Source organism: Chinchilla lanigera, unplaced genomic scaffold, assembly GCF_000276665.1.
Source record: "Chinchilla lanigera isolate Chin_1 unplaced genomic scaffold, ChiLan1.0 scaffold00025, whole genome shotgun sequence".
NCBI lineage: Eukaryota > Metazoa > Chordata > Mammalia > Rodentia > Chinchillidae > Chinchilla > Chinchilla lanigera.
In genome coordinates, this window is record NW_004955426.1 from 5,825,838 (window position 1) to 5,850,879 (window position 25,042).

General features: G+C 47.7%; 1 protein-coding gene across 1 annotated transcript in view; it reads right to left on the reverse strand.

Moving 5' to 3' along the window:
- Positions 1-25,042, reverse strand: part of Myo10 (myosin X) — a gene marked incomplete in the record, with an annotated part of 159,551 nt that overhangs the window by 100,072 nt on the left and 34,437 nt on the right. The window contains 2 exon segments of the mRNA XM_005386137.2: positions 2,994-3,181; positions 17,313-17,471. Of these exon segments, the coding sequence (XP_005386194.2) occupies positions 2,994-3,181; positions 17,313-17,423 (299 nt within the window).

Consider the following 25,042-nt stretch of genomic DNA (forward strand, 5'->3'; position numbering starts at 1 on the left):
GCTTAAGACAGGCAACAATCCTGAAATGAAATCAAAGAAAGTGGTGTGGACCAGACGCCACGGGGGCTGATATCGTCACCATAGCTGGTGACCTCATTACTCTAAGCAGTATACAATCACAGAGTGATAGAAAATGGAACCATAAACTTCTACTTAGCTCCAAATAGGCTTATTTTCTGATTTACGGACTTACTCATTTGGGGAGGCTGAGGATTGAGTATTTTCTGATTTTAAAAACACTAGCAAGAGAAAATGTTTTGGAAATGGTGAAATACTTTGTATCCACCAGGGGGCAGATGATCCCAAGGAACTCTAAATGGGGCTCCCGTACCCACCCAGCAACTGCTTTTATACTTAATTTTCTCTTATTTCCTACCGCCCCACCTCACCCCCACTTAAAAAACAAACAAAAATCTGGATAAATCTATTAATATAATAACACATCTTAGCGAGACATTTGTTCTTAACGTCCATGTTTCCTGAATTAGGTTAGATAAATACAGCTCTACTTTTACCTCCGCATCACAGAATGGGGCTTTCTGTTTGGGACTTGTTCCCCACCCATCACCCCCTTAGTTTTAAATACCACTGTCTTTGGCATGAAAGTGCCAACCCCCTTCCGTTTCATGACACCCGTACGCATGCACGCACACACGCAATGATCTCATTGATTCCTCACTGTCTTCCCTAAACTGTGCTGTCTAGCAACTGATACCTTAGCATGCGCTCATCTTTCCACTGAAAGTAACAATCATGACAAATTATCAACGGCAAGTATTTAGCTACCTAAATGTGGACAACAATCTGATAGTCTTATAGGGATTACTTTTTTTTCTGTTACCTTATGGAACTGTATTCTGTATACTGAAATAGTGACCTTTAATTCTAACTTCAATGAAAACTTTTTATTAAAACCACCTAAAACTACTCACAACTAGTGCTTCTAGTGAGTGAAAATTCAAATTCTTTTACTGGGCCTATGAGTTTTAAACGCTCTTTCAGTATTAAGCAGGTAGTTTCATTCTGATCAGCTGCAAATTAGCACGATCCCTGACTGAACACAACCGTTCTCTACCCAAGTTGTTTCCCTGCCCCACACAACTGGGGCGTTAGCGGGTGATAAAGAGAAGCTGGAACATCTACCTGTCTGTCCACATGCTTCCAGAGAGAACGAGTGTACCTCTGCACATACATGTCATTTTCATTTGTTAAAATAATAAGGAACCACCACAAGGATGACAGGTAAGCAGCCGGTGTGAACACATTCCCTGGGAGTCACCCTCCGGCGACACCTGCAGGCGTCCTGACCTCAGAAAGGTTCGGGGCCTTAATGTCTGCCGAGTGGTTGGCACGAAGTCCAGCACCACAGCCCTCCAGAAACGTCGGCCACTGTTTCACAGCCCATGGGGACAGTAAAGTCCCATGTGTCTTTGGGTTAAGGGACTCTGCATTTCCCCCGCCTCCCTGGCAGGCCCGCCCTTCCTTGCTGGGAGAGCCCGAAGGAAAGAGAGGGATGGGCCCAGCGGGGTCTGCTCAGCCCTTCAGGTCTGCTCACCACCCCCTGGACTGGTTTCCCGCATCGGTCACGGCCACCAGTCACCTGGCCGCGCCCATGACACCTGGGCCTGTCTGTCTGTGTGCCTGCCTGCCTGCCAGATTTGGGGCTGCACCGTGGGCCAGCCCGAGTGGCTGGACAGCTAAAGATAACATCCGCCTCTCCATCTGTCTCTTTCGTCTTACATCTTCTGAATTAGAAATTTGGAGGGCTGGGTACTTTTTAATTATTCTCTCCCAAATCCGAATCCCTTTCCTCTTAATGTAATAATTACTTTTCCACAACTCAGGACTAGAAAGCCACGTCAGACACATCACAGTCTTTCACACTAGCGGCTTCACTAGACCACTGCTCTTCAGCAACAGCCATATTCCATGCGTGATGGAATAAACGCATGAAGGGGGAACGGGTGACATGTATGACGCGTCTGGCTACTCTATGGAAACCGTGAGGCAAGTGACCTTCACCACGTCGGCTCTGGACATCAGCGGGGCCGTGTCAGTCATCTCTAGAACAGGACTCTAACATGAACAGTGATCAGAGGATCTGACAGGATGTCGCTGGAATCTGTGTGAGGACGTCAGTGTGAAATAGCAATAATACAAATTGAGATACGTATCATATATATGCTGGGGACTGAACGCAGGGCATTATATTCAGCAAGAGCTCTACACTCCCAGCCTGGGAAGTTTTTCAAAATATTCTATTGCTTTATAGGAAGTTACTAATGACAAAGGTTTTAATGGTAGGATTCCTAGTTCTTTATTTTTTAAAAAAGAGTTAGTCTTAGCTAAAATGAATAGCCAAATCGGAGAAGAAAATAATTGAAACAAACATGCCTTTGTACCATTCCCCATATATATATATATATATATTTTACCCTCTATTCTGTTACTAATTTTTAAGTAAGCTTTAGAAGCATTCAATGAATAACTTTTCTTAAATTTGGGGAAATTTAATCTAAAGTAATTGTATCATACTAGATGAGAAAGGGGAAAAAAGGAGCCAAGTTCAAGTATACAAGCTTTCTGACCAGCATTCTGTTTTTTTTTTTTGGTACCAGGAATCAAACTCATGACCTCAGGCTTGCCAGGCAACCACTCTGACCAGCATTCTAGAATGCATGAATTACTTTAAATTTGGAAGAATCAGGAAACGTTTCCTTAAACAGAAAGATGATGCCTCATAACTGAAATACACTAAAGAAAAATTAAGGTAACTTGGGGGGCGAGATGAGAATGGATCAAAGAGGGAATAGAGTTTGTTCTGAAGACAAAGCCGGCCAGCACAGTCCCTGGGCCGCTCTTCTGAGCGAGGGCTTGCTTTCTGAAAGCTGTAAATAACGTCCTTCCTCTGAGAAGGCAGCAGTCCCTCCCCCACGTTTGCGGAAAGCCAGTCCCGAGCCCGGCCCGCCCCGGCCTCCCCTGGCCAAGCTCACCTGATGAGGACGCACTGGTTGTCGTGGCGCCTCCACAGGCAGCGGTAGCACTCGTTGGCGATGGCGAAGATGTGCGGCGGGAGCTCGCCCAGGTGGCGCCTGCTGTAGCGCTCCATGGTGGCGCCCTCGTACAGGCCGGCGATGGGCTGGTAGGGGTTCACGGAGGCGAGGATGGAGCCGATGTAGGTCTGCAAGCACACGGGCAGGGGACAGGGGCAGCGTTATGGCCAGGGCACCACGGCCAGGGCGTCACCTTCCTGCCACGCTGCACACCAGGCAGAACTGGATGGCCCGGGTCAGCAAGACCTACACTGTGGTGACAGAGAGCTCTGCACGTCTCTGTCCCCGCTGTCCCCACGCCTCCGGGCGCAGAGGCCTTCCCTTCTGTGCCAGTGAATGGAGCTGTTTCAAAGGGGCTTTTGGGGGAAAGGTAAACCGGAGAAAGGCGGGTGCCCAGCCCCAAATCCCCTGCCAGGCTGATCCCTTAATCCAAATCCCTTCCCGGCACAAAGAGCTGTCTGTGCCACTTTCCTCCGTCCTCCTGCAGCCAGAACGGAACAGTGGGCAGAAAAGGTGACAAAGCGGGAGACACTTGCTGTTCGGCAAGCGCAGCTCCTGTGTGGGGATTTGGGAAAGCTCGGAGCTGGTCAGCAGCTGCGGACGCACGACACCGTCAACACACAGAATGCCGCACAATGGTGATCTGAAAACAGAACGGCAAATGCTACGCTATGTACAGCCGGCTAGGTCTGTTTCCAGTAGTTGTGCCCTCTGCGAAGGGCTGTGGGAACTCATCTGCAGCTTCGGTGACCATCTTGCCATTCTGGGGCAACACACAGGCCAGAAAATGAAGCAAAAACCTCTGTCCAGCAAAACAGAAGCTGCAGAGTTTCCTAGGGTCAGTGCCTGGGCACTCAATGCCGAAGGCTCTGGACTCTACCTCTGCAATGTGCGCTAGGACTGTGCGGCTACCAGGTATCCAGACCCAGACTCAGAACAGGCAGATCCACAGAAATGAAGGGGCTGGGGGCTTTCAAGGACTGGCGAGGCAGGAATAGAGAGGGAGTGCTTAATGGATACAGGCTTTCCATTTGGGGTGCTGAAAACATTTTGGAACTAGACAAAGGTTTTGGTTATACAACATTGTAAATGTATGAAATGCCGCTGGATTGAACACTTTACAGTCATTAACTTTATGCTGAGCAAATTTCCCCTCAGTTAGTGAAAAGAAAGTCCTTTCAGAAGTTCAGCCCTTTGGAAACGCCAACTGTCTGGACAGCCCACCTTTTCTGTCAGAGAACTGTAAGGAAGATTTATCCAGAAAGAAAGATGGAAGCTGCTCACTCCCTGGAGAAAGGAGAGCTTCCTACTCTCAAAGGAGGGTGCATACACCCCCATCGACGCCTGACCACTGGTGTCCTGGGTCTCCTTCCACCCTGGCTCTCAGTAGAGGTAACGTAGGGGCTGAGAGTGCCTGGTCTCTCCATTTATTCTGTCTGAAACAGCAGTTCTTTCTATCTGGTCAGTGTTATTTTTATTCTGCAAAATTAAAAAATGTTCATTTTACTATGAAATATGTTATTTTTCTCCTATGTTGACAGAAGGCAATCCCATCTCTTGTTTGAGAACTGGATAGGCCAACAGAGGAAGACACCTCACAGCAATCAATATGGCGGGCTGAGCTGTGGCGCTATGTCTAACTCATCTGACCTTGATTGGTGTTAGGATGTATATCTGCCATTAATATGCCCGTATCTTGGATATGTTACACTCCCTCTTCCAATATGCATAGGTGTTAAAAAACTCTGAGCTGAGCCCTTTCTTAAGGTATTGATTTACTCATAAAACCTCCACTAATCCTACACTCATTTGTACATGAGCTTTCTTTGAAAAATGCTCATTTCCACTAGAATCTCTCAGCCACATTACCTCTTTCTGACTAGCCAACCTCTCCAGCCATATAGCATCCTTTAAGGACACTACTCACTCTGTCAGAGTGGTAGGATGGTTTCCTATGGGGACAGGAGGTCCAGCATGGTCTGACACCTAATGAATCTTTTATAGTAGTTCACACTGCACCTGGCTCAGTGAAACAGTTTTCAATGTCTAGATTGAAACATGGCGGCTGTGCCAGCCACAGACCGGAAGGAAGTCAAGGTCTGCATGCCAGCCCCACCCAATCAGCAGAGCTTCCGGAGCTGACTGGAAGCTGGGTGCTCCTGGCAGCAGCCCTTCTGTGCACAGGCAGTCCACAGATTTGCAAATATGTGGCTCATCTCTTAGTGATTACACCCATCGGACTTTGTGAAAAGCATCACTGTACTTTTCCCTGCAGACCACACAGCTGTAGGGCCGCCAAGATAGCCAATCTATGACTTTAAGATCAGAAAAATTATTCCACATATCTCAGGCTGCTCAGTGGAGCCACCGTCTTCAGGAGAGGGGTAAATGTGTGTTGTGAGGAAGAGCCAACGGTCCCCCAAAGTATAAGCACAGCATGGGTGGGATGAAAGACAAAATCATCGAAGTTGGTCTGGTTGCAGGAAGACGTTACTGGTAGCCAATGACCAACACCATGGCTCACCATGGCTGGTGCTGGACCCATCCCTAACACCATCTGATGTCCACGTCTGACTCTCAAAGGTGGTGGGAATGTACTGCACAACTGTCCATCAGTTCAGTCAGCATCCGAGGACAAAAAATGGTCCCCTATTAATCCTACAGTGTCAAGAAATTAATATATTGTGAATAACTGACTTGCACTGCTTCATGTGAGAAAGCCTTGATTTTTCCCATTTTGATGGAAAACTTGTAGGGGGTACAGCTTATGCTCCTGTGTCCTTAAACTAAGGTTAGGGTAGCTGATTTAACCTTTTGTTGAGGATTTTGGGCTCACTGAGACTCTAGTAAAAATGCTACTCACTAGCAAATGAGGTGGACTTCATTACCTTGTAATCTACACTGAAGTTGCCCGAGGCTCCACAGCCCTCTCCCCACATTAGCTGCTGGCTTTACCCATTCTTCTCACCCCTCCTGTGGCCGTGCGGAGGGAGAGAGGCTGGCTCCAAACCAGCCACAGAATCAGAGCTGAAGCCTTGCCTGGCCCCCACCCCTGGCCTGGCACATCACAGGCTGAAGGTGCTGCAGAGTGTTTGCCGTACAGCTGACTTCATGGAAGACACCAAACCAGGCTTTTGTTTTACTTTTTTGAGACACCAGGTAATGCACCCACTGAAAAGAAAAATTTCCAAGTGGTTTGCATTTCAACACATTTAGAACTTCTCACCATTTAGGGTTGAGGGGTAGCTCGGAGGTAGAACCCTTGCCCAGTATGGGGAAGGCCTTGGGCTCAATCCTCAGCGCTACGGGGCAAGGGAAAAGTTTTCTCCTTTTAAGGAAAGTTAGATCAAGCCTGTGAGGACTGTAAGGCTGTATTCCAACAGGACTCTCTCTACAAATGCAGATGCCACTATTAGGGTCCACCCTTCTTTTTGATGGGGCTTCCAACATTCATATTCTGAGCAAAAAGAATACGAAAAAAATATGTGAACCCATAGTTTAGACTATATTTAACATTCTAAACAAAGACAAAGAAAGAAAGCTAACCTGCAGGGAGCAGAGGAGAGGGGGCAGCTGTTTAATAAGCAGGGTTCAGTTTCTCAAGAGGAAAAGAATCAAGGACAGCGATGTGGATGTGCTTTAACACCATTTAAAAATAGTTAAGACTGGGCTGGGGATTTAGCTCAGCGGCAAAAAGTGCCTGCCTGGCAAGCGCAAGGTCGTGAGTTCGGTTCCCGGTACCGGAGAAAAACCAAAAACCAAAAAAAAAAAAAAAAAAAAAAAATAGTTAAGACGTCCAACTTTATGTAACGTGTATTTTGCCACAGCTAAAAACTTCTGGGTGTACAAAGTAATATACGAATGTCTTTGCAAAGAGAGGTTTGAGAAGATGCACAGGACCTAAGTATTATGCAAAGTTTTAGTGTCTGTACCCTCGAATTTTAACTCAATTTCAGAAACAAGATGCTCCTAGGACAAATTATAGCTCATGTAGGGAAAGAACAAAAGACATTCAGAATTTCTAGAGGAGGAAGTAATCTCATTAGAGTTCAAACAATTAATAAATAAATACAATATGTCATGGAAGTCAACAAACGGACTACCACACACCAACAGAGACGTTAGACAGCCCGACCTAATTTGGGTCAAAATCCACAATCTGAAGTTTCTTCTTTAAAAATAAAAAATAAAACAAAGTAAAGAAAATGTAAAATGTATATTTGACTAGCATGGATTTTGTTGTTGTGTTGTTGAAACTGGGTCTCGCTATGTAGTTCAGGGTGGCCTTGAATTCACTACGTAGCCCAGAATGGCCTCAAATTCACAGTGATCCTCCTGCCACAGCCTCCTGAGGGCTGGGATTACAGGCATGCACCACCATACCTGGCTTGGATTTTTTTTTTTTAAAGGTTGTAAGAAACCTTGTCTCATTATAATTAAAATGTCAGGCTGGGACACAGCTTGTGGTACAGCAATTGCCTGGCACGCACCAGGCCCTGGATTCCAGCACCAGCAATGCCAAGATGAAAAGGTAATAAAATGCCTCCCTTCCAGCACCTTTGTTGAGTGCCACCGGCAAATAAGGCTCTCGCATCAGGAACACACAAGTTTCACTCTCTCGCTCCGGCCCAGCCCACAGGACGTCGCTGTTTACGAGGGTTCTCACCTCCAGAAACTTCTCCCCCGTCCCGGGGTGTTCAGTGACAGTGACGTCCACATGACGCTTTACCAACCTATGTCCGGAGGGCTGTGCCCATCCTCCGTGCTCAGGTGCTGGTGCATCGGACGTGACCGAGGCCAGCCCTGGACGTGCGTGGCTGCCTTTGGCGTACTCCACACGTGGGGCTCGGCCCAGCCAGGGTCCTCCATCCATGCCACGCATGCCAACGAACTACCCATTCCACCCGCAGCACCTGTGCTGTTCAGGCCTCGCTTTGCTGTGACTCCATTTCTGCCCACCCTCTTTTCTCCGGGATTCCCATAGCTTCCCGTCCATCCAACCTCCACGAGGCGCTGTAAGGGCCGAAGTCCTCATGGACCACAGCCGCACTGCGCATCATGGACAGGCTGTGTGTACCACATGGTCACGTTGGTTAACATCTGTACGCTCACATGAGTACAACGCTGTCACCCCACAGAATGTCGCTCCACCGCTAAGTGACATGTGACTGGACCCTCGTGACAGGTCACACTAGGGTCTTTGCTACTGAGCTCTCACTGTGTCCATGTGTGCCAAAGGGTCCTTTGCAATCTGCTAAAGCACAAGTGTGTCACGAATGGCCACCGTGCTGACAGCTCACGACAGCTGACTCAAGAGAGACAAATGACTGCATCTGAAATCTTGGTTGGCCAGCAAAGGGAATTACAGTTGTGGACACTTTCTTTCCCCTGCTACCCTAAACACATCCTCTCTTCACGCTACATGGCGGATTCTGTCGCTAAGACACTGGCTGCTGCTGTAGGTGGGGGCTGACCAAGAACAGCTCCATGCCTCACAGAAGCAGAAACAGCAGCTGGGGAGAGACAGCCCTGTGTGAAGCGTCAAGCCAGGTGAAGACAAAGTGCGCCTGAGCTGCGAGCCATGGGACCGCATTTGTCGCGCGCTTCTGTCATTTCGCACCCCATAAAAAGGTATTATTCCCACTCCAGAAACAGCCACAGTGACTCCGGGCAGCTTAAGACCATGGACACATACAGCTCCCAAATACGAGGCAGGACAAGGTACCACTTTCCTCATACTGGATTCCAAATTCCACAAGAATAAATAGCCTGGTCATCCCAACGGCTGTTCAGAAATAGAAAGTACTTCCTATTTTGAAGCACATAAAAGTTTTTTTTCTAGTCAGAAAAATTCCACACAGCTCACCAAAAAATACACTTCCTTGCCCATTTTAATAATCTAGAACAGCTGTGACACATGGATACTTAAAGATGTTTGGGAAATGCGCTGTGTTTCTGCCACTTAAAATCTACCAATTCGGGCCGGGGATATAGCTCAGCGGCACAAGCTCCTGCCTGGCAAGTGCAAGGTCCTGAGTTTGATTCCTGGTACAAAAAAAAAAAAAAAATCTACCAATTCAAGTTTTGCAAAAGGCATGAGATTATGACATTCAATGTCTAACCCACTCACCATATAAAAGTGTAACTTGCCTTCACTGTGTATATATCTACCAAGAATATCATGTTATATATTTTAAACATTTACAGTACATTTTCATTTTAAAAATTGAGTATGAGCTAGGTGTGGTGGCACATGCCTGTAATCTCAGCACTCAGGAGGCTGAGGCAGGAGGATCACCGTGAGTTCGAGGCTAGCCCTGGGGTACATGGTGAGTTCAAAGCCAACCTGAACTACACAGCAAGATCTTGTCTCCAAAGAAGAAAAAAAAAAAAATATGAGTAAGAAAACTTGTAATGATCTAGAGGTCTCAGACACGATATGCTTCTAGATATGGAGGAATCCATACCATACTACTGGTGGGATATTAGAATTCTAACACAGGATTGCTGATCTGGACAGCACGGTTGGCCATTGGGGAAGATTCATAAGTCCTCAGCTTTACTGTTACTTCCCAGTGCACTGCTCGACCTCTCTGGGCCTCAGACACTGGTCAGTAACAATGAGGTATCCCCATCACTATGACTGGGAAGCGCCACATGAACGGGAGGTGCTTCTCACAGTTATTGCTAATGAAACTAAAACCACAATCGTTCTTCGTCACGCAGCTCTGCACAGCAGGACAGAGTGAAATAGGCTCAACTGCACCGGTGAGACTAGTCACTTCAAGCAGGTGCCACGGAAGACAAGACGTTCCTACAGGCAAGCAAAGCTATGAAGTGGGACTCAGTATTTAGTTTACCTCCCACCCACCACTACCGTCTTTGCTTGTCTCTCAGTCATCCCAGCTGATACGACAAGGACTTATTTCCGCTATCTTTACCTTTGGGGCAACTTCAGATTTAAGTTACAGACCAGTGTCAGCAACGGTTCACCGGGCAGCTTCGCCCAGTGCCCTGCAGATGGTTGACACGGTCTCGTAACACCTGCTTCTTCCCACAGAGTCACATCTGGGCTGCGGGCACAAGGCCCATCCCAGTGAGTGATCGCGTCGTTGTCCTGGAGAAACTCAGCCTGCTAACCCATGGAACCCAGGCAGACACTTCAATTTTGCTTCTTTGGCTATGGCTCCCCCTAGCTAGGATCCCCACTGCTCCCCAACTGGCTTGCTGCTCACCTGTCCCCCTACACCTATGCAACACCCCTTGGCCAGAGTGTCTTCTTCCAAAAGGCGTGTTTGAAGTTGTCCCCTACAGTTTTTACGAGCTAACTCAAGCTCATTAATGTGCATGAAGCACCTGTCTCATCTGCTCATGCTCACCCTCACCGAGTGTCATGCAGCCTCTGGCCCGAATGTCCGGCCTGAATAACTGCATTGTGTGAGCCTGAGCCTTTGCACATGCTGACCCGCTGCCACGGAGCCAGCCCCCACTTGGCCGAATTCCCCTACAAGTGCTTCCAGCTCATGCAACTGATACGCTGCTGCGAATTGTTGTCTGACCTGCTCCTCATTCTGATGTGCATTCTTGTCTCACCCATTGTCACTCGGAGCTGCTGTCAAGGGCTCGCTGGTGCAGTGGACTGACAACTGGCTTATAACTCCCAGCTGAACTGAGTAAGCATGGTGCTGGATGTGGGAGGCCCACCCGGGGACTGTTGCCAGCAGCATAAGAGGCAGAGCTGGAGAAGAAGAAGGAGGCTTTTGGGAACTAAAGAGGCTGCTGGGAGCTGAGAGAGGCCGTTGGGAGCTGAGAAAGGCCGTCCGGAGCTGGTGGAAGCTGTAAGGAGTTGTTCGTTTTTTTGGAGGAGCTCGTCATGCTGGTTTTCCTGATAAACTTGGCTGTTTTCATCCTCCGAGGAGCTCAGATCCAGTTGGCACTGAGAATAGCTTTGGTTCACTTTGGGGGAACTCTGGTCCTCACTTTAAGCTTCACTTCCTGGCTCCGGAGGGGAAGATGGTACTCTGCTGGTCTTCTGGAGAAGCTCGCTGTGTTGGCTTCCCTGATGGGAACTCGGCCATTGTGATCATTGGAGGAGCTTGGGACCTCACTGTTGCTGAGGACGGCTGTGCTATCTTTCGGGGGAGCTCTGGTTCTTCTGAGCATCACTTCCGGGCTCCAGTGCAGATCCCTCAGCCTGCTAGCACAGCTCCTTCATCCCCCTGGCACAGACTTTCTAGATTCCACCACTGACCTTTGGGCCTTCCCAGCGCAGATCCATAAAACAGGCCTGCATGAGATATTGTTATGGGCTCTGGGCCTCCAGTTGGATTCATGGGAAGCATTGTTATGATCTCTAGGTCTTAAACTGGACTCTTGTAGGACATTACCATGGAATCCAGGCCCTCAGCTGGATTCTTGATCTATGTTGTGTGCACAGATTTCCTGCACTCTCTTGTATATCATTTTTTGGGTGACTATCATAAATAATCTTATAAAATATATGTCCTGTATTATACTGTTCTCCCTTGCAAAATAAGCCCCAAACCGACACAGCTGGTGTCTGTCCTAGGCTACTCTATTAAATGTCACACAATCGGACTACCACCAATCCACAAAATACATCCATGGCTTAACTCTCTTCTAGGATTCTGTGCCTACTGCCTTCCACACAGTATTTGCCTTGGTCCAATCAGACAGTGAAGAACATTTTAAAAGAGTTTTTAAAAACACTCAGCATTCAAGTACGCTGAACACAAGTCAAGATCATCACGCATAACTCCTGAGGTCAGCCAGCTCTCTGATGCACAAGTATTGCCATTTATATTTCATTTAAGTGAATTCCTGACTCAAATTCTCTCCCGTTGAGAGGGATCTGAACGAAAAGAGAGATGGGAGGGGACTCAGAAAACAAAGTTCCTAATTGCCACTATCGTGTGCTGATGTGGAAGTGACCACTCAAGAGCATGAATGTTTGGTAAGGTTTAAAAATACATATAGTCAGACAGATGGCTACAATTATCTTCTGGCAAAACAAGCCTTGATTTTCATATGGGAGGGAAAAAAAGCCAAAAAACAAGAACCCCTGACAGATTGCCCTGCATTCAGCTCTTGCTGGTTCCTGTCACTTGCTGAGACAGTAGCCAGCGGGACTCTGGGTCATTCGGAATCCCGGAGGGCACCCCGTCTCTTGACACTGGCTTTGGAAAGGGGTAGAAACGGCCCGAAGAAGTCCACTTTGGGAAGACTTAATCCAAGGAGAAGAACACAGATTGAGATCTGCAAGGCCCCAAAACTGAACGCTCCAGGACCAGCTGGCCCAATCTTCACCCTGCAAGTGGTCCCTCATTCTTCCCACAGGTGAAAAAAAATCAATGCGTCCTTAACTGCAGTACTTCGCAGAAGCAGGCTTCAGAGTTAATTTGGGAACAACACCAAACACACTTACAGACGCGGGCTGGCATGCCACCTAACCACAGGGGGATATTTATACAACACCCAAAAATACATCAGCGTCGAAGCATCTTTTGTGCTTACAGAGCATGTATCTTTAGACGTGGCCTTGCTTCTGAAAATGGGCTGCTTTGATTCTGATCTCTGCACTGTTTGTTCAGCAAGACCAACAAACTAACTGAAGGGTTGGGTGGAACACAGCCTGGCTTCCTCCGGAGACATCCTCCACACCATAATTGCAGGGGGCTCTGAAGTTGCCCGCGGCTCCCCGTGATGTGGTTTCCAGCCATTCCTTGGCGGCTGGGAGAGGAGTCTACTCCGTGCACTTGCCTCAGAGCTTGACAAAGCCCACACACAATGGCGCGAATGTGTGTCTCTTCTGTGTGGCAAAAAATGAACCTGCCACGCCATGGAGCTTGGCATCCCGAAGTCTCAGCAGAAGCTACCTTCCATACAACAGAAACCCCGTCTGTTCTCATCTACCCTGCTTAGGCGTTGGACGCAGCAGCTGAGATGATTTAGGCTCCGGGGAACACAGCAGGACATGGTGTCTACACCATCAACCCCAAACCCTCCAGATTCGCTTTATGGAAGGAAGGGTCCCAACCTTGGCACTGTTCGCCAGACACCACTGGCGTCCTCTGACCTTGCTATGGCAAGGGAAACGATCTACAGACACTGCCGAATGGGCAGAATCATGCTAGGTGGGAATAAATGTTTTAGGGTTTTCCAACCCATCTGCCTAGCCCATCTAATTCTCAACACGTCCAGCAAGCCAGATTCCTTAAGCACATGCATCCTTCTCACACGAGATTACCTCTCCACCTTCCGTACAGGGTTGCAGCCAAATACCCTCTGTGTCACCGCTGCCACTCTCTGTGTACTCCACAGCAAGATCAGTCTCCTTCCCTTCCCTTCCCTTCCCTTCCCTTTCCCTTCCCCTCTCCCTTCCCTATTGCCTTCTCTCTCCTCCTTCCTCCCTCCCTCTCTTTGACACTGGGAATTGAACCCAGGGCCTTTGGACTGAGCTACATCCTGAGTCCTTTTTAAAATTTCCCTTTTGAACCCAGGGCTCACTAAATCACTAATTATCCCAGGCTGGGTTTGAACTTGCCATCCTCCTGCCTCAGTCTCCCAGAGTGCTGGGATTATAGGTGTGTGCCACTGTGCCCAGCTCAAATTCAGGCTCTCTGACCCCCTGCAGGTTATCCCTCCCCGTCTCTTGCCCTCCCTCTGCGCACCACACGCTGCAGCCCTCTCCTTAAAGGCTTTGGGAACTGAACAGGTGTGGGCTAGGTGGCCACCAGGCAGGAGCACCCTCTCAGCCAGGAAGCGCACAGCCCAGAGGCGCAGGAGGCATGGAGCTGCGGAGCAGGGCTCTGGCTAAGGCTTGGGGGCTTCACAGGCAGGGTCAAAACCAAGCCTGTGTCACCTTCTGTGACCTGCCACTCAGCAGGACTGTCTTCAGTTGTTTAAGACCTTGGCTGTACGCTGGCCTCCATTCTGTGTCCCTGCTAAACTGCAAGCTCCGAGGCGGGGGACAATGCTGTTCCTTCTGTCACATGTCCTGAGCATGGTGCCACTGTCGAGGCAGAATTTTCTGCATGAATGCCTGCTGGAATGAGGCGAATGAGCTGAGCAAGAAGACGCAGCCAGGAATGGTTCCACTTTACTTCAAAACAGTCCTGCTGCACGAGGAGAGAATAGTATCTGACCTTTAAAATAAAACAAATTTTTAAAAATAAACGTTCCAAGAGATGCAACTGTTCTTCAATAGAGCTGAGGAGGACATTAGTGAGGAAAATGGAGGCTCGACTCTGATGTTCTGTTGGAGAGCTCGATCTTTTTATTGTTGCTGACCCTTACACTTCAATGGAAGATGCTAAGAGCTGGGAGGAAAATATTTTACTAAGTTCTGATAAAGTCCTCAGAGAGAAAGACTGGTCCTTGTTATGGTTTATATCTAGCTGTCCCGCCAAAGCCTCATGGATTAGTCCACTGAGGAGTTTGTAGCTAAATGTGATATGGGGAGGTGAAGCCTGATTGGAGGAGGTGGTCACTGGGGGTGTGGCCTGGAAGGGTCTATCTCCCTCCTCCTCCCTTGATCTCTCCGCTTCCTGCTGCCATGCAACGAACTTTTTCTCCTCTGTGATGCCCCTCTGCCATTCCTGCCATGGAGCCAGGCAATTATGGACTAAAACCTTCACAAACTGAGAGCCCAAATTACCTTTTCCTCCTGTAACTCATTCATTATGGGGCTGTCCATGCATAAAGCTGTCTCACTATCTCATCCCATGGCTTGTGCCACCTGACGGGACATTCATGCGTGGGCCATCAGTGGCTCAAGCCGGAGGGAATGTGTTAGCTTGTGGAAACGTCGGTAGATTTCAGAAGCTGGGAACAGCCCTCAGGTGAGAGTCAATGAGAAAACAAGAACTTAGTCCAGCAGAGGAAAACAACTGAACTTGGCCAACAATCAGGAGAAGCAGGGGGCGGATGCGCCCCCAGAGCCTCCAGGAAGAGGCAGCCCCAAGGAACCCTCAAGTTCAGCCTGTGAGACCCCTAGGAGGCTTCTGCCCTGGACACCCTAAGGAAATGCATATATTGTTTTAAGCTGGTATATCTGTGGAACACAACATCAGCATTAAGACAGTGAATGCAACACTTCTGGCAATATTCAAATACTGATTTTTTCTGAAATCTTGTAAAGGTACAGACAGGCATTGATTGCTCAGAGCTGGGCACAAGGTGGAAAAATGGTGGCTCTTGGGACAATGGCAGTTCTGTTTGCAGTTGAGCAGCCTAGCAGGTACTGCCTCCCCCTCAAACAACTGCAACGGTAATAAGAAAATCACAGTGGCTGCTTTATAGGTAATAATGCAATTAAGTCTCAGAAGCAAGGCATATAAGGGCATAATTAACTGAACTGAACTATAGATTAGATGCACAAAAATCCTGTGTTTCTCCCTCAAAAGAGAGGAAAAAGACCTCTATTCCAGGAAAGAGGACCAAGATCCTATTCGGAGGATTTATTGGGCAATTTAGCTATCAGGTTTAACATTATCATGAAAGAAGAAAAAAACTTTTAAAACAGCTCTGCCTTTGAAAGCCCTTGGTAAGCTTTGCATTCGGACTGATTTCTTTTTCTTGCTTATTGTAAATGTGTAGTAAGAACTTAAGCCTTTTCCTTAAAAATGGAAGAAAATGAATTTAGAAGAGCCTGCATGTGACATCCACGCACCAAGGAAAATTTCCAAAAACTAGCTTTGTATCCGAGCATCACCTAGAGCTGGCGCTTTCTGAGACGTGTGGCACTTATTTCACTAATGTGTACTGCACAGGTACGGGCCACACAGCGGTAAGTGTGGACACGGCGTGGCAGGGACTGTTGTGGCGGGGATTGTCCGGGTGGGCGCACTGCTCGCTGGTCGTCTGTGAGGAGACTTTGAGATGGAAACAAAGAAATAAATACCCAGCTGCCAGCACATGCGCGCTGCAGAACACACGCAAACACTACCTTTTCTGAAGGACACGTGGAAACCATTTTAATCTAAAGACTCGGGGTAATCAGCTCGGCAAGTCTGAGGACTACAACACGATCAGGTTTCTTTAGACAGGGCTGTTTGAAAACATTTGGCAAACATTAGGTCAATCTGACAAAAATGACGCTTTTACAATGGGAAAAAAAGGCAAATAAATGCACTGCTTCTAAGTTGAGGTAAATGAAGCATTAAACCGACAAATGACTCGCTCCTCCTATTCCCAGTCCTTCTTCCCAGTCTGAGCGCAGAGAGACACCGCAGGGATCCGGCTCCCCGGTGCCTGGATTTCTGCCACTCACTCAACATCTCAAAGGTCGTTGCTATCATCATCGGATTCTTCAAAATATTGGCAAAGTTAAGAACAACTCCTAAAGAACAACAATTTCTAAAGATGGGGGATTTTAATACTTTATACTTTAAAAACCTATAAATTCGAACTTGACAAGAAAATCAAACGTCTAAGTAGCTGCCCCCAGTTTACTATAAATACTTGCAAAAAGGTAGACAGAAAAAAAGATGTAACATATCAGTCAACTGACCTTGATAGGCAATATAATACCTGTATTGTAACAACAAAAAATATAAAAATTATTATAGAAGTGATTTTTTTTTTTTGAGATCAGGTCTTGCTATGTAGTCCAGACTGGCCTGGACCTCAAAATCCTCCTGCCTCAGCCTCCTAAGTGCTGGGATTCAGATGTCCAGCACCACGCCCTGCTTATAGATGTGATTTTGAGGGAAAAAAAGTGGAAATAAAATTTCATAAGGACAGAAAAATCAAGAAAAAAAGAAAGACGCTTAAACACTACAAGTTGACATCTTCTCCAGTCCTTAACTGGGGAAGGCAGACGGCTGCAGGTGACTTCCCACCAGATCTAAGGAGTAGCTGCACAAGGAGAAAGAAGGGGCTGGGTAGGAAAGCACCCACCTGTAATCCCAACACTCAGGAGGCTGAGGCAGGAGGATCACTGGGAGTCCGAGGCCAAGCTGGGGTACACAGTGAATTCAAGGCCACCCTGAACTACATAGGGAGACGTTGTCTCAAAAAACCAAAAAGAAAGTAGGCCGATTCTCTGCATGTGCAGAAAGACCTTTCAACAGACAGCAAATCTCTATAAATGAGACAGTGAATGCTAGATGGGTTAGAATCAAGATCCTAATCCAAAAGACGTGGTGCTGTTACTATAAGGCAGGAAACTGTCTCTGAGAACAGCGCCAAGCACTTGGCTCTGCGGCATCTCTGTGGAGGAGCTGCAAGGGGACTTACGTAGATCTGGTTTCTCCTGTAGCGCTGGAACAGGTTGTGCATGATGGAGCCGGCGTGCAGCTCTGTCAGGGAGGCCATGTCGTCTACGCCCTCCTCGTGCATGGGGTGCATAGCGGTCACCTTCTGCTGGGTGATCGTGCTCTGCTTGTACGTGAAGACCTGCAGAGGGAGAGGAACTGGGTGTTTAGTCGCCAGTCAGTGGCTCTCGCTGAAGCTTCCCAAGCTGATCGTACAAGCTGGGTGCAAAGGTGCGGAGTAAAGAATACACTGCAAGCCAGGTGTCATGGCGCATGCCTATGATCCCAGCACTCAGGAGGCTGAGGCAGAAAGATCAGTGTGAGTTCAAGGCCAGTCCGGGCTACATTACATAGTAAGTTCAAGGCCAGGAAGAACTACATAGTGAGACCCTGTCTCAAGACACAAATTTAAAAAACAAACAAACACTGCAAATACCTTTTTAATTTTTTTTTTTTTAATGTCACCTCGATATTTCTAAAAGCAGCCACTGTTTTGGTAGTTTCTATTAGGTGTTCCTAAAAGCCATCTGTTCAGGTACAAACTATCCTTTAGAGTCACAAAAATTATACATTTATAATTCACTTGTCTATGTATTTCTCCAATTGATATGAATCAGTAAGAGTTATGAAACGGGCCGAGTTTTAGAAAATAACTTGGTTTCCCTACATAATGTTCCATACTGGATCACAGGATAATTCGAGGCTTCAAAGTAAAGTTCTTCAATTTAAGTATTATATAATTTAAGTAGTACTTTAAATATTTTATAATTCATATTACATCAATATTCTATACATCTGTTCAAACACTGGAACACATCATCATGGTGGTGCATGCCTGTAATCCCAGCACTTCGGAGGCTGAGGCAAGAGGATGCCCACAAGTTTGAGGCTAGCTGTGTTCAAGGCCAGCCTCAACTACATAGAGAAATCCTAACAGAGAGACAGAGAGAGAGAGAGAGACAGGGAGGGAGGGAGAAAGAAAGCTTGGGTACTATTCCTTTTTGACCTATACATAAAACATGCATGAGATTTTTAAGCAAAACAGTTCTATCCTCAGATTTATAATAAATTGGTTCCTCTGTTCTCATGACAGCCAACAGAGAATTCCTGAGAATTCCAAGCAACAGCCATAAATGTCACAACATGTTGCTACATGTACCTAAAGTGACTCTGGTACAGTAGGATTGGTTATGGAGTTTACTCGGTGATCTTTTATCATAATTGGCTTGATACAGGATTAGCCATAGCAAGTCAGGCTCCATTAGCTGATCTAAATTTCATCATACAAACATATTAGTAAAACCATTTGACTATCGAGCTCCCCCCTCGTCCCCGGCATGGCAGCCCACTCTCTTTCCCTGCACCCTCACCCCTGCTCATTAGTAGCTTTTATGCTACTTGTGTTGCAACCATCCTCTGAGTAACACAAAAAATGCCAAGAGGTTAAAAATAAAAACCAAGGATGCAAGTAACACGAAAAGCACGCAGTCTTCACATGTGCAAACTTGATGTAAATACACGCAAGTCTTTAGAATAGTATTTGCTGAACTTTCTGTCAGGGGATTCTATTTTTAAGTATCAGCCAGCTGCCTACATGGCAAAAAGGATATGTTACTGCAAAAGAGACTGACACACAGGAATTAGAAAAGTACCAAGCCAATGGCTTTCATAAGCCAGGCCGAGAGGCATGTTTTGTTTTTCTAGAGAAAAAATGAAAACTTCAGCAGTAGTGTTTCTACCACACGAACCACAAAAGCTGGTCCCTCCGGTCCTGAGAAGCTGCTCCCAGCCAGGCAGGACGTGCTCAACTCTGCTGAGGAAAAGCCACCTCCCCAGCTGCGCCCTCTCGATGACAGTGCTCACAGGGCCGGGCAGAGGCCAGGGAGGGAGGGCAGAGGGGTGGGGCTGTGCCACTTCCGGTAGAGCAAGTGTCCAAGGAAAGGCACAGGGATATTCCAGAGTGAAGGAACACACGGCCTTTCCTTTCCAGAGACACTGTGGGAGAAAGTTACAGAAACAGAGTTAGTCCCCAGTAAACATAACCTCGGGGCAGGACAGAAATCCTAAGACCCTCCGTGCTTGTCCAGCGGGCCTCATTCCTATGACACCAATCCAGACAACTCCAGGTGGACAGGGCTCTTGGTTCTTCCTCTGAAAGTGCCCATAAGCATCCTAGTCCCCTCTAAAACTGCTTTGCAGGACACGAGCAAGGACACGGAAGCCAGCCCAAGCATCTCCCAAGGAAATGCACGCTCCTCAGTGCCGGGTCCTTCCCAGGGTGATCAGGACTTTTTCGACCACTTACCACTCTGAGCACACTCAACAAGCCAGATTTGGAAGGCAAAAATGATTGTGAATACTGAAAGTTTCAGCAATATTTATGTTGATTCTGCTTTCTGGAGATAATCACATACATCCAACAACACTAAGTCACACACACATACACAGCGTATATATAATAGCTATGTTTTTACAACATACGTAACAGTTCATTGTGTTTTTTAAGGTGCTGGGCATGGGTGCACAGGAGCAGCTCAGAGCTGGGCACACAGTCACTGAAAAAAAATGTCTATCACCTGCAAATAGAGTTCTCCACCATCTCATATTTGACTTCCAGATATTTTCAGGAGCATACTATATTTAAACTACGGGCACATATGCACTCCTGGAACTAAATGGAGAGAGCTAGAAGTATTCCTCCTGGGAACTGCCCAAAGTGCGTCACTATGGTAGATACTAGATAGACACTATGGTAGACACTAGATACTTGAACAAAACAGGAGGCCATGAACAGAAAACAAGAACATTACGTCAAGATTCAGGGTGGTGGCCACTCAATGATTATTTCGAAGTAAGGTGGTGGAAACTGAATTAAATTGTAGACAGAAAAATATATTTGTGAAGAGAAGGCAAGGATGACCGTTCATCAGAGACGATTAATACTGGTGAAGATCTAAGAGCAGTATCCAGCAGGCAGAAGTAGCTGATATATGTAGACATCCAGAAAATCCACTGAAGCCTTTTTTTTTTTCCTGCTGATGTGTTCCAGGTATTAGGGACAGAGCTTCCATTCCAACTCAGGAGAAGGAAGTAAAAAGCCCAAGTGTACAAGTAAGTCTACAGTATCCCAGGTAGCGGTGAACATGTGTAAAGACAAGAATGAGGGTGAGGACTAGGCGTTCTGGGCACAGCCTCGTCACTAGGTTCACGTCAAAAGAGAAGCTGCAGATGGGCAGAACAGCACTGCACCTGGGCTCCGGAGTCTTCACGCAAAGCTCGTTGAATGGACAACTGATTTGATCTGAGAGATTTCCGAGGATTCATATAAAGTCCACAATGTGACTGAAGGATTTTTAAAGACAGCTTCTTGATTTGTCAAGTCATTTCTGTGTGCAACAGTTCACTCAGTATTAGTGGCACTGGATGCTTCTCAAGTAGCAGGGGGAGAAATCCTAAGTTTACAGAATGTTATTCTCTCTGTGGGACTTTTCTGGAACAAGCGAAAGTCACAATACAAAAGCAAGACGTACTTCAAAACCCCAACTCAGAATAAACCCAGTTACTTCAGTGGGGCAAGGGCAGGAGAAAGACGGGACTGAAAGAAATGAGGAGAATGCAGATGACTGACAGTGGAAACCAGCCCAGAAGATGGGAGCAAACAGGTCCCGTTAGAGAATATAAACTGCCGGCCCAAGATGGGCCAGATCGCAAAATAAATGAAGAAACAACTCAGAGTGCCTCCCAGGGCTGGGTCCGCTCCTGTCCAGAACCCGCCAATGAGATGCAACGTCTTTTATTTTTACCTGAGAATAGAATAGACATAGCAAGGACCCCCCACTGCTTATGTAGCGTTTTTATAATACAGAAGGGTATTTACTGGTTCCTTTTGTTGTAAATCATCCAGAGTCTTGTCACAAAGCCTAATTTTTCCATTGGAGATAAATAAAAATGCAAAGCATCATAATACGATCGTGAAAGAGAGGCTAGGATGCAATCATGGCAATTTTGGCTCACGTTACCCGGAACTCTTTTACCGCGGTGGCTATCACTTTTGCCCCCCTCAAGGGCATTTGCCAGTGTCTGGTTGTCACAGCTTCGGGGAGAAGAGCAGGAAGGTACTGGCACCCTGGAGAGAGGCAGGACTCCTGCTGAACATCGAACTATTCCTCGCACCAAGGGCCATGGCCCTGGCACCTGGGTCAGAAACGCCCAGGCGTGCCTGTCACAGTGTCCTTGCGGACGCTGGACAGAACGATAGTGCCAAAGGCAGTAAGCGAAAGTTCTCACAGAACGTAGAACAAAGGCGTCAAAACCCACCAAGGAAATAAAAACATCAAAATCAGCGTGGGGACACTGAAGAACATAGTTTGTGTTCTTCTTTATTGGACCCAGGTGAGAGAGGCCAGGGAGGATGACGGTGCCTTGGCGCTGCGTTCACCTGGATTCCGCCGCGATGTCCGGGCTGTGCCACTTCACGGCCAAGCAGCACAGCGCACCCCACTTTGCTCCTTCTGGGCCCAGCTCCACGCGCCTCTTCCATGTCTGGACCACTGTCACCTTCTCCACTCCTCTTTCAGGTCTCAGCCCCAACGCCACCCTCCTGGAAGACAGCAGTGGCCTTGCCCGGAGGACCCGTGCCATCCCCCCTTCTGTGGCGTGTGCTGTCCCGAGAGCATCTGCAGTCGCACGTCCATCACCAAGTTAAAACCTTCATCCCATCTCCAGGTGGAAAGCCCTCTCCCGAGCACATCGGGCTCCGGGAAAGATCCTCGCTATGTGCTCCCGTACAGCTCCATACAGCGACATCCCCATCACGACTGCTGTGGTTTGAATGTGTCCCTTCAAACATCCTGTGTTGGGCTGGGGATATAGCTCAGTGGCATAAGCTCCTGCCTGGCAAGTGCAAGGCCCTGAGTTTGATTCCCGGTACCAAAAAAAAAAATCATAAAATATCCTGTGTTGGAAACTTTACCCCACATCCCTGCGTTAATGGAAAGTGGAGCTGGGGTCTTCACAAAGGGATCAGAACTAGGGGAGGCTTTTTCAGCTTTCTAAGCAGAGGAAGAGACCTCCAGTTGGTGCTCTTGCTCCGTCTGGCCATGGGATACCCTCGCCAGGTTAGGGACAGCAAGAAGAGCTCACCGGACGACAGGGTGCCAGGCCCTGCCCTGGACCACCACACCTGCAGAAACCTGAGCCCAATAAACCAGAGTGTTTGGATCACTCAGTGTTGAGTGTTTTGTTCTAACAACAGAAAACCGCCTAAGACAACTGCTGATGTGCTGATGCTTCCTCACCGGTTCACTTCCTCTGAATGCTGCCTGTGACCGTCTGCGCTGATTTCACCCCTCCTTCCTCGGAGGCAGGAGTCCTGCCTACTTCTCCCCCAAGCCTAGTCTGTCAGCAGACAGTGACTGATGTCCCTAGAGTGAGTAAAATAAAGACGAGGAGGCCGAGAGCGGCAAGGCCAAACACGGCCCTGCAGTTGCACCCAGCTGGCCTTGTTTCTCTTACATCCACGCTAGCTAGGACTCAGGAGCAAGGGCAAGAGTCCCAACTTCTCCGGTCCTCATTTTCCCCGGTCAGCAGGAGGAGATGTTAGGAATACACAGCTCAGAGTGACTCGGAGGATTCAAAAAAATAACACAGGTGAAACCCAGCAACTGGGAGCCGATGAGAACTCACTAGAAGGAAGCCACTCCTTTCAGGAGGCAGGAAGCCGGAGGACTGGACGGGGAAATAAGTTTGGGAGTGAAACTGAGGCCCTGGCTCTAGGGAAGACCTAAAGACCAGCTGTGCAGGGAAGGCACAGCACGGCCAGTGACACAGGCGGAGCCTCACGCTTTTTACAGCCATCCCGCCCTGTATGATACCTGATGAAAACTCTTCAGCTTCTCCGCACTCACCTTGTTCAGGATTTCCCTAGAACTGGACTGTTTCTGAGCATGCCTCCTTTCACTTTCCTTCTTTCTTTCACCTACCAGCTCAGTAATTCTCGGTCTACTGGCCAGTGACAAAGATTATTGATATTTGCTCCATGCATTTGGCTAAGATCAGCAAGCACGTAGACAACAATGGGCTTTCCCAGCATTCTGGGGGCTGACGTGGGAGGATCACAAGTTCAAGCCCAGCCTGGGTGACTTAGAGAAAGACCTTGCTTCAAAATTAAAAAATGAAAATGTAAAAGGGCTGGGGGGGTGGCTCCGTGCAGAGGCCCTGAGTTCACGACACCCACCAGCAGAGGCACGGATGAAGAATGTGGTGTTCACATACAACGGAGAGCAACATTTGGCTACAAAGATGGGTAAATGCGAGCCACTTGTAGTGAAATAAAGCAGACACACAAGCTTAAATATCGCATGGTTTCTCTTACATGAGAAACCCAAATATAAACAAAGAGCAAAATAAAAGATAGATAATAGGGAACAGGGAGATGGCTCTTTTTCAAATTGGAAGGGGACCAAGAAATGTAGGGGGCGTGGGCAGGGGAAGAGGACATAAAAAGAATTAGGATGTGTAATGTACATGTACGAACGCCCCATGCAGAATGTAACCATTATGTGCTGCAAACATGCACTCATAAAACTTTTTTAAAATTTAAAGGTTGTGGGTTCACTACTGCCAAAATAAACAAACACACAAATAAATAAGCGAGCTTCCTATACAAAGTGTCACTGAACCCCAGCTCCCCATGGTTGGCACGTACTCTCTCTTGCGCCAGGATGAGTCTGCTCCCTGGTTTCTGCAGGTTCTGTGAATTTAGACTCAAACAACCACAGATCAAAAATATCCAGGAAAAAGAATGTATCTGTACTGAACATACACACACTTTCCCCACACAAATAGTATCACCAGTGGTGGCGAACCTATGGCACGCGTGCCGCAGCTAGCTGGCTATTATTATCACTGAAAGCTCTAAAGGCTTCGCCGTCACTGAGTATAAGCACAGCACAGCATTCACACTGCGTTAGTGTTGCAGGTGATGGAGAGATGGTTAAAGCCCATGGGAGGGTATGCATGGTCACCGTGAATACTGCACAAAGGTTTCTGAGCACTCACATGCTTTCATACCCTTTGGGGGCCCTGGCCCCAGCCCTGGAGGACAACCAGGGGCGACTGTCCTCTGCTTAGTACTCTGCACCAAGCAATCCCACCCTTACCAGGCTCCTTTCAGCCAAGAGCTGGAAGACTCCCTTGAGTCTTCAGTCAGGAGGCTGAGTCTGAGGAGGAAGCCATCTGCCCTGGGCAGACTCCCTCCGCTGCCCGTGCCTGCTGGTGCCTCAGAGGCTGGGAGGGGATTTGGGACACGAAAGTGTGAAATCCACTCACACATGGCCCCTGGCCAGCGGGTGGCAGAACAGGACAGTGGTGCCCTGCTTTCAGCTGGTAGTGCCCCATGCCACGCCACAGAAGGCTAATGCATCTTTGTGTAAATAATCAGTTTTGGCTCCTAGGGGAGGATTTGTTAGATAACCAACTAACTGTAGGTAAAATGAAAATTGTTATTTTCTTTTTCAAAGATTCAAATGAGCTTGTGAAATTAAGTCATTTCAAGTGTCATCAGGGTATCATCTGGGCACCAACAGCCATCCAGGAAGAGGGCTAGGCAGAGGGCGCAGGTATTTAGTAAGAGCTCGCTGTACACATCAGGCACGTCACTCAGAGTACCTCACTGGATCCTCAGAAGCGGACGAAAACACCGTCGACCTTGCT